This window comes from Bos indicus x Bos taurus, chromosome 12 (assembly GCF_003369695.1).
Source record: "Bos indicus x Bos taurus breed Angus x Brahman F1 hybrid chromosome 12, Bos_hybrid_MaternalHap_v2.0, whole genome shotgun sequence".
Classification (NCBI taxonomy): domain Eukaryota; kingdom Metazoa; phylum Chordata; class Mammalia; order Artiodactyla; family Bovidae; genus Bos; species Bos indicus x Bos taurus.
The window spans coordinates 50,223,624-50,234,064 of NC_040087.1; the positions used below are offsets into that span (position 1 = coordinate 50,223,624).

Here is a 10,441-nt window from a genome sequence, read left to right on the forward strand (position 1 = left end):
CATATTCAAAAGCAGAGACATTACTTTGCCAACAAAGGTCCGTCTAGTCAAGGCTATGGTTTTTCCTGTGGTCATGTATGGATGTGAGAGTTGGACTGTGAAGAAAGCTGAGTGCCAAAGAATTGATGCTTTTGAACTCTGGTGTTGGAGAAGACTCTTTAAAGTCCCTTGGGCTGCAAGGAGATCCAACCAGTCCATCCTAAAGGAGATCAGTCCTGAGTGTTCACTGGAAGGACTGATGCTGAAGCTGAAACTCCAGTACTTTGGCCACCTCATGCGAAGAGTTGACTCACTGGAAAAGACCCTGATGCTAGGAGGCATCGGGGTCAGGAGAAGGGGATGGAAGAGGATGAGATGGCTGGATGGCATTATTGACTCAATGGACATGAGTTTGAGTAAACTGCGGGAGTTGGTGATGGACAGGGAGGCCTGGCGTACTGTGATTCATGGGGTCGCAGAGTCGGACACAACTGAGTGACTGAACTGAATGTCTACTCTGAGCCTCCCAAGAATTCATCAATTACAGTTTGGGTTTTCCTACCCTGGCACTGGATTTTATGGCAGTTTGTGTTGTGGCAAGTTGTGATTCTTTGTATTCACCTGTCTCTCCAATTCAGGGGACAGCAGTTTGCCCTGTGACCTCACTTCTCTGACAAATCCAAGAAGAACTGTTCATTTTTCAGTCTGTTCAGCTTTTCACTTATTTGAAGGCAGAGTGATGACTTCCAAACTCCTTACACACTGGACCAGAAACCAGAAGTCAGTCACTTTTTATAATTTTATTCATAAAAGTTCAAACATCTTTTGTTAGATTTATTGCAAGGCACTTACGACTGACCTACTAATGTTAAAAATGACATCTTTTCAAAAATATTTTTCAACTCTCTGTGTTTGAACTACAGAAAAACACTGAATCATCTTCCTAAACTCTAATATCATTTCTAATAGTCTACTTGTAAATTATCTTGGCTTTTTCTATGCACAATCATATAACATGTGAACGAGTGTGTGATGGGATGTGGAGCACACTGAGCAACAATCCCCAAAGATGTCCACATTGCAATCCCCAGAAACCTGTGAATATGGTACTTTACATGACAAAACAGACTCTGTAGATGTGTCTAAATTAAGGATCTTGATGTGGGGAGGTTTTTCTGGATTATCCAGCTGGGCTTTAGAAGAAAGTGGAGAAGGGTCAACATCAAAAAAGGCAACATGGTGATGAAAGCAGGAAAGACAGGTGATGACAGAAGCAGAGGCCGGAAGGATGCACTTTGAAGATGGAAGAAGAGGCCACAGGGAAGGAATGCAGGAAGCTGAAACAGACAAGGAAGCAGATTCTCCCCTAAAACTTCCAGAAGAAACACAGCCTGCTGGTACCTTGACTTTAGTTCCACAAGACTAATTTTGGGCTTTTTCTTATATTTATTTTTTAATTGGAGGAAAATTGCTTTACAATGTTGTGTTGGTTTCTGCCATACAATGCAAATCAGTCATAATTATACATATATCCCCTCCCTCTTGATAATTTTGAACTTCTCATCTCCAGCACTGTAAGAATAAATGTGTTGTTTCAAACACACCTTCCCCTTCACCCTCCCCCATCAAAAAAAGGTTCAATGTTTAAAACTCTGGAATCCAGTATACTTCAGTCTCAGGATACCTTACTCAAATAAACATAGGACTTAACGTAAGAAAATGGTTGAGATGATTTATGACAGACTGAATTCAAGTTATTAAGCAGTAACTCTGAGCAAAGCCAGACAGGGGGTTGATTACTATCTGCTTTTCCCCCAATCTCTCAGGAATCCTCAAAAACAGCAGCAAGGTCAGCTGGAGCGATGTCAGAGGGCAGTCAATGGACATCTCTCAGTCCCTGTGTTCTCCTTATTTATCTCAGCCCTTATATTTTTGTGGTCGTGGGTAACTTCTGTGTTTAAAATACTCTTTTAATACTCTTCTGGGTAGTGTACAGGTTATTTGCTGCTGCTGCTGCTGCTGCTGCTGCTGCTAAGTCACTTCAGTCGTTTCCGACTCTGTGCTGCCCCACAGACGGCAGCCCACCAGGCTCCCCCGTCCCTGAGATTCTCCAGGCAAGAACACTGGAGTGGGTTGCCATTTCCTTCTCCAATGCATGAAAGCGAAAAGTGCAAGTGAAGTCGCTCAGTCATGTCCGACTCTGTGCGACCCCACAGACGGCAGCCCACCAGGCTCTCCGTCCATGGGATTTTCCAGGCAAGAGTGCTGGAGTGGGGTGCCATTGCCTTCTCCCAGGTTACTTGCTAAAAACAGTTCATTAGTTGAAAAAAGACAGGAACTCTTGCAACAAAGAAACCGTCCTAAGATATACTTAAAAATTCAAATTCTTATCCCAAGCATAAAAAATACAAACACTGAAAGGTTGAAGAGGTAAACTCTTCATCTTCAACAAACTGCTTTTTAAGGGCCAAGAAAATGTTTGCGGTGCTATCTTCGCAAATTTTAACAATTTCTTCTCTGTATATATTACATGCCCCAATACTGTGCACCTAGTATCGAAACAACGGCGCTTAATCAAGGAAGATTAACATCTGGTCTGTACTCTTTGGGCTGGAGTGGTTGGGGGAAATAAGTGGCTACAACCTCAGGAGCAAAGTGGAAGGAGCAATCAGGAAGGCGGGACGAAACTCAGGGGCTCGCGGACACAGGCCTTGGTAGAAGGGCGTGCTAGGAAAGGCTCACGGTGGCATCATCCCGCAGCTGCCGGGGGCGGGCGAAGGGCCAGGTTCAGTCGCCCATCCCTTGCCCAGCAGAGCCGGGCGGGGGACGGGACTGGATGGCCACTCACTCACCTGGCTGGTGACCTGAAATGGAAGCAGAAAACACAATTCAGGGAACAGTCTTGCTTCGGAGCCCGCTGCCCCAGTTCCTTTCAAACCAGGCCTTACCTTGGACTTAGCATCCAACTGGGGCTCACTGGACTCCTCCATAGCACGGTTCAGGGCTCCCACCATCCACTCTGGCGGACGCTCCCAGGAGTCACAAACACTTCCGCTTCCTCTTCCCGCCCCTCGAGGCCCGGCCCATGCAGGGTACGTGGGGGGAGGATAGAAACATCTTTGTATTATTCTCCTTAGTCTCAATAAGACATCAGTTTTATGGAGCCTAACAGTAATAAAGAAAATACTGTAAAGGAAAAGGTTTTAATATTTGGCATATAACCTGTGCAGGGAAAGAGCGACTATCTTTAGGATGCCGCCACCCCCTACCTATCCCATAGACATGGACTCATCCTGTCTGCCGCCCACAGCGCCCTCTGCGCAAGCGCAACTTGTGGCGGCGCAGACTGGTTAGAAATCAATGAACTCAGTTCAGTCTCTCAGTCGTGTCCGACTGTTTGCGACCCCATGGGCTGCAGCACGCCAGTCATTCCTGTCCATCACCAGCTCCCGGAGTTTACTCAGACTCATGTCCATTAAGTCGGTGATGCCATCCAACCATCTCATCCTCTGTCGTCCCCTTCTCCCGCCTTCGGTCTTTCCCAGCATCGGGGTCTTTTCAAATGAGTTAGTTCTTCACATCAAGTGGCCAAAGTATTGGAGTTTCGGCTTCAGCATCAGCCCTTACAGAGTCTCATTTTTAAAAGGAGACCTGATAGATTAAATGCCTGGCTTATAGAAACATGATAATATTACGCTAGTCATGATTTCTTATTGGGGGTACACTTTTTTATCCATACTGCAGACAAATGAGGCCAAATTATATTAGGTTATGATATGTTCTTAAGTATTGCAAAAAGGCTATGTTTTAGGATGGTTGCTTGGCAATGAAACACAGGCTAAAGGCAGATGACACGGTCTCTACACATAAAGAAAGCTGGACACATTCCTACTGGGATAAATACTATAAGACAATAATCATAGTGGTGTGCCATGAGTAAGTTACAGGTGTGCAGAGAAACACCCTCTCCAATAGCTACAGGGAAAGACGGGTGGAGCCTTGTCTTGGAAGATTCCCTGGACTAGTTAGGACTGCTTTGCCAACCTTATTTGATTAAGTCAGATGTTGAAATCCCGGATTTCATCAATTGTTAGCTGCATATTTTTTCTCATTTGACTCCTCAGAAATCATACTGCACGTTGCATCAGATGGCTCCTTACAATGGCAGATAGTCAGGCGGCAGGTGTGACTCAGCTGTTTTTGTAGGTGTGTGCGTGAACTTGGTTATAGCCGTTCAACACTTCTACTGAATTATGGGAATTGTTGGCTGTGTACACACTATGTTCAAATGCCATGTGAATGTCTTTTAAAAGATTATGCTGTGATTTGGCATAACAGAAAGCTACCAGGAATGGAACCAGGCAGGAAAGAGAATAGTGGGTTGGTTGTAAAATTATACCAGTAAGGCAAATATGGGTTATTGGAAGAAGGACCAAAATTCCACGTCTTCTTACAAATCAACTGAATTACAATTTCCAAAAACGTGAGTAGACTTAAGTAAATAAAACAAAAAGGTTGGGAACTTCCCTGGTGGTCCTTGCTCCCAATGCAGGGGCCCTGGGTTTGATCTCTTGTCAGGGAACTAGATCCCACACACTGCAACTAAAAAAATCATTAAAAAACAAAAACAAAAAGGTTGCTTATTTCAGTTCAAGGTTGGAGAAGCTGCCAGATCCCTCAGAATACAAGAAAGAACTTGATAAAAATAAGAGCAGTTTTTTTCACTTCCATGGATTGGAGAAGGAAATGGCAACCCACTCCAGTGTTCTTGCCTGGAGAATCCCAGGGATGGGGGAGCCTGGTGGGCTGCCGTCTATGGGGTGGCACAGAGTCAGACACGACTGAAGTGACTTAGCAGCTTAGCAGGGTCTCAAATACTTTTATTAAGACATCAAACATCAATTTGTCAAAAACTTCCTGATGTGTTTGAATAGAAGCTGCCGAATTTGTAATAGTTGCTGGAAAAAATGAGACTATGAGTTTAGTCGTGTAGGAAATAACATTTTTGGAGGTAACAACTACATGTTTTATTTGGTTATTTGAATTTGGGGCAGCTGTATCAACTGACACCTGGTTACTCCTCTGAATTTGAGTATGAAAATTTGGGGCAGATCTAGCAATTAGGTGTTGTTGTATAAACCCTGCCACCACCACCACCACCACAAATTCCCAGTGTCATATTACAAGCAAACATTTATTTAGCTTACATGTCTTGAGGGTTAGCAGTGGGTTGGCCAATGGAGGCTGGGCTCAGCTGAAGTGCTTCTGCTGTGTTCCAAATGTCTATTACTCTCTTCCTGGAACCAGCAGGCTGGCCCAAGCTCATTCTGCTCCAGGTGATGATACAAGTACAAACAGCAAGCAGAAGCTTATTTAGGCCTGGACTTGGAACTGGAATACCATTATTTCTTCTCCATTGACTGTAACAGATCACATGGCTGAACTCAAAGTCAAGAAGTAGGGAGATATACAGTTGATTCTCATTATAAAGCAACCACGAACACTGAGTTAGTAAATGCCGAACCATTGCTCCTCACGGGAACAGGTTAAGTTCTTGCGAGCCTCTGGTCACGTTTTAATCAACCGATCGATACATTTTTATGTATATTTTTGTTTAAAGTCACCACATTTAATCTATATTATTGATTCATTAACACTGATCCCAGGGCTAACAACACTGTAACTCATGCCTGAAGGAACTTACCTAATATATGTATTTTCTCTACAAGGCATGTCACAGTCTTCCTGTGTGTGGGAATACAAAACAGCACATGAGCACAATGCTTGGGGCCATTCTATACAGTCAAATCATCAACAAAAAGCACAGCATTGCAAATATACATATATATGGCATGAAATAGACTGCAGAAAGCATACATTTCCAATACAAGACTTCAAAGAAGATGGCAGAGCACAGACTTGCTTGACCTCAGCTGGGAACTCAATATTTTTGCTACTCCAGGCATGTCTGTAAATGACCTTGAAAGTGACATGCGTAGCGATTTGGTGGTTACAAATACATGTAGACAAATAGATAAACCAAAACACAGAATCTATGAATAATGAGAATTGACACTACTTTGCTCTAGTGGAAAACACTTCAATGTTATATGGCAAAGGATATAGATAAAGGAAGAATTTAAAAATGGGGGCCTTACATATATGTATAACTGAATGACTTTGCTGTACACCAGAACAGAACACAACATTGTAAATCAAGTCTACTTCCATTAAAAAAAAAAAAACCCCAAACATGGGGGCCAATAATGCATCATGGGCCCCATCTTAGACTTACTGAATCAAAGTTTGCATTTCATATTCCCCAGGTATTTGTACGCACATTCAAGTTTAAAAAGTATTGGCCTTATGGATACATGCATGCATGCCAGAGGCTTGGAGTTAAACCCTACAAACTTCAGAGGCTATTACATGAAGTTTTTATGGGTCCAAAGGCCTAGGGCATAAGAGGACAACCTCTCCGTGGTGAAGGACTGGCTATTGCACCCTGCAATTTCTCTTAACAGGCAAAAATGGAGCACTTGGTGGGTTTCTAGCTTTTGGAGGCAGCAAATGCCTAATTTGGGAATACAGGTGTAACACAGTTACGGGTGATATGGCTGGCTGCCAGTTGGAATAGGTCCCTAAGCAAGACAATGCTCTGGAGCAAGGCCATGCTGGAATGCAAGCTGCCTTCTGTTTGACCCTATGTCTCAGCAGAGCCAATGGCACTAGAGAGGTCCATGCTGCTGGGAGTCCTAGGCAAGCCATAAAAGGAGAGTCAGAGTGCAGGACCTCACGATTTCGGAGCAACATCATTCCCCTGACAGCAAGTCATTTGAAAAACAGCCCCTGGCATGCCACTAAGAGCCTGGCTGTGCAACTGAAGTGATGATGCAACTGTGGCTGCTCACCATGAGCTAGGCATCACGGATTTAACAACTCACAGCTGGGTGAATACAGCAACAGTCTCTCAGATAGATAAGGAGAATGGGGACTCTTGGAAACTCTTGGAAGTTGAAGAATGGTGGCCAGAAGAACATAAGTGGGAGAGCTGGAAGTTCCCCAAGCAAGGCAAACTCAATGTGATAATCTTTTCCCCACTCCCTAACTGCTCATCTTCCTGCTTTCCATCTCTTGGGTGCAGCAGTAATACACTCTATCCCAGGTCAGATCTCTGGTGTCATTAATGACAACCACGGCTCAACAGAAGGATACCCCCTTCCAAGAGAATTTCTTTAATCTGTGTCTGTCCCTCTATCTCCATGGCTACTGCCTTAGTTAAGTCTCTCATCATTTTACTCTGGCAAATTTCCCACCCTGCTTATTTAACTTCTATGCAGAGTACATCATGAGAAACGCTGGGCTGGAAGAAGCACAAGCTGGAATCAAGATTGCTGGGAGAAATATCAATAACCTCAGATATGCAGATGACACCACCCTTATGGCAGAAAGTGAAAAGGAACTCAAAAGCCTCTTGATGAAAATGAAAGAGGAGAGTGAAAAAGTTGGCTTAAAGCTCAACATTCAGAAAATGAAGATCATGGCATCTAGTCCCATCACTTCATGTAAAATAGCTGGGGAACCAGTGGAAATAGTGTCAGACTTTATTTTTGGGGGCTCCAAAATCACTGCAGATGGTGATTGCAGCCATGAAATTAAAAGACCCTTACTCCTTGGAAGGAAAGTTATGACCAACCTAGATAGCATATTCAAAAGCAGAGACATTACTTTGCTAACAAAGGTCTGTCTAGTCAAGGCTATGGTTTTTCTAGTGGTCATGTATGGATGTGAGAGTTGGACTGTGAAGAAAGCTGAGCCCTGAAGAATTGATGCTTTTGAACTGTGGTGTTGGAGAAGACTATTGAGAGTCCTTTGGACTGCAAAGAGATCTAGCCAGTCCTTTCTCAAGGAGATAAGTCCTGGGTGTTCTTTGGAAAGAATGATGCTAAAGCTGAAACTCCAGTACTTTGGCCACCTCATGCGAAGTCATGAAAAGAGTTGACTCATTGGAAAAGACTCTGATGCTGGGAGGGATTGAGGGCAGGAGGAGAAGGGGACGACAGAGGATGAGATGGCTGGATGGCATCACCGACTCGTTGGATATGAGTCTGAGTGAACTCCGGGAGTTGGTGATGGACAGGGAGGCCGCGAGGTGTGCTGTGATTCATGGGGTTGCAAAGAGTCGGACACAACTGAGCGAGTGAACTGAACTGAACTGAAATTTCCCACATTACTGAAAATAGTGTTTCTGCATATCTGATTATTCCATTCATTTCTCAAATATTTATTCGGCATCTACTGTATATCAGGCATTGGGTTAGGCTTTGGGGAAAACAATGTGAAGAATAAAAAAAAAAAAGACAATACTTCAGGCCTTACGGAACTAAAAGCCTGAAAAGAGAGATGAAAATCCTTCTTAAAATCCTTCAGAGGTTCCCCCTTGTTTTCAGGATGAAGCCCTGATGTTTGGACCAGCTGAAAGTGAACGTGTTAGTCACTTAGCCCTGTCCCACTCTTTTGTGACTCCATGGACTGTAGCCTGCCAAGCTCCTCTGTCCATGGAATTCTCCAGGCAAGAATACTGGAGTGGGTTGCCATTTCCTTCCCCAGGGATCTTCTAGACTAGGGATCCAACCCTGGTCTTCTGCATTGCAGGCGGATTCTTTACCATCTAAGCCATCAGGGAAGTCCCTGCCTATCTCTCCAGTATCACTTCTAACCACTGCCCTTCAGTCTTGCAGGCTCTGTAGTCACCGTGCACACTCTCCCTTCTTCAGAGCACCCTCCTCTCTGAATGGCTAACATCTACTTTTTTAAGGGCTCACTCTAGCTGTCCACTTCCTCCAGGAAGCCTTCTGGACAATCCCTTCCCCCTTTAGCTGTCTTTTTCTGTAGTTTCACCCACCTCATGCTAACATTATCACACACGTATCACATGTACTGTGATTCTTCGTTCTTTTGCCCACTTCTTTCACACTATGGTAATCTCAGCTTATTGTATCCAACACTTAGTTACGGCGTCTGATTCATAATAGGTACTTGACATTTTTTTGTCAAAAGGAACTGTATAGGTACATACAAATATCCCCCACTCTGTAACAGCAGGCAAGGCCAAGACATCAATTCTGTACCGTGGTAATGGAGCTTCTTGGCATGACTCCGTCACTCTCTGGCTGTGGGGCCTCCTGGTGGGCAGTGCCCGGTTCCTTCCTCGATGAATAAGACTCAGCGGCACGCCCCCTAGCGCCTCGGGCTGACTCTGCAGGAATGGGAGGGAGCCGGCAAGCACGCGGTCCTAGACTCGCGCTTCGCGCATGCGTGGCACGCGAGCGGACCCTTGGGCTCGGAAGAGTCCAAGCGTGAGGGGAGCGAGCTGTGGAGCGAGCTAAGATTATTTTCCCTTCTGCAATAGGAAGCTGGCTCCTGTTTTTAATCTCTCATCGTATCTTAACTTAAAGTTTAAGCCTTGAATTATGGTGCTATGTGGAGCGAGAAATAACCTAGTGTGTCATTAAACTTTTCTTAGTCTTCGGACACCCCTCCCGGGGGGCGCAGGTTGGACAGTGCCAGGTCAGGGCCGCGGGGGCGGAAGCGGCGGCGGCGACGGCGGCGGCTGTCAGAGCTGGAGAGCGGCCGGGCGGAGCGGCCATGGAGGGTCAACGCTGGCTGCCGCTGGAGGCCAATCCCGAGGTGAGCGCGCCTCCAGTCTCGGCCTAAGGCCGCGGGCAGGGGCGGGGGGAACCGGGCTGTTGCAGCTCGTCCCGGGCAGTTTGTCGCTAAATCGTGTTCTCTGTTTCGTTTTCAGGTCACCAACCAGGTGAGTGAGGTGTCTTGACGCTTGGGACCTGGGAGCCCCCACTGGCTGCCTACAGCCCCGCACTCCCTTGGAGTCTGGGATTTAACTTCGTGCGGGTCCCTCTTGCTCAGCTTTAGGCGTGCTTTTTTTTTTTTTTTTTTTTATGGCCGCCTCCATCCCACCTGGTTCCTGGAAAGATGCTCCCAGCTGTCTCTGGTCCTATTCCCTCCCGTCATCACGTTTCCTGGGATTTCGGGGTCAGAGGTTTGAGGGACATTCACCGTATATTCCTATTTCTCTTCCCTCTAAGTCTTGCCTCCTGCTAGTGCCGAATCCATAATTGGTCCCACCCCTATACCTTCCAGGTGACTAATTTCCCTACAGTACCTGGCTCTAAGCTTTGTAAACTCGCCCACCCAGTCCTTGTAATTTCCTGAGCCACCTGCGCTGTGAAAACCATCAGTCATCTCCTGCCCCATCAAGTCAACTTCTCTTTCCTACCACACCCCCTTCTCTTCCAGTTCCTAAAAGTGGAATTCAATTTTTATGCCATAGGAAAGCTCAGTTCCCACGTCATCCTTTGCCACCTTCAACTCTTTAAATTCGTTTGGGTGTTGGATGGGGAGGGAAGAGTGAACCTCTCCCAGGCACTCGATTAAAAGGACA

At 45.5% G+C, this 10,441-nt stretch overlaps 1 protein-coding gene across 3 annotated transcripts in view; it reads right to left on the reverse strand.

The window, feature by feature from the left end:
* COMMD6 (COMM domain containing 6) overlaps positions 1–9,276 on the reverse strand; it is a 28,634-nt gene extending 19,358 nt beyond the window's left edge. For 2 of the 3 annotated variants that reach the window (XR_003513816.1, XM_027557699.1), the window contains exons 1-5: positions 9,111–9,276; positions 5,684–5,724; positions 5,187–5,399; positions 2,928–3,144; positions 2,832–2,843 (exon numbers count right to left, since the gene is read on the reverse strand). Coding sequence is in view for 1 of the 3 variants with exons in the window: in XM_027557699.1 (XP_027413500.1) it covers positions 2,832–2,843; positions 2,928–3,144; positions 5,187–5,399; positions 5,684–5,724; positions 9,111–9,134 (507 nt within the window). In the remaining 2 variants the exon portion in view is untranslated. The other variant, XM_027557700.1, reaches the window with a different exon arrangement.
* Between the last annotated feature and the right edge of the window lie 1,165 nt (positions 9,277–10,441).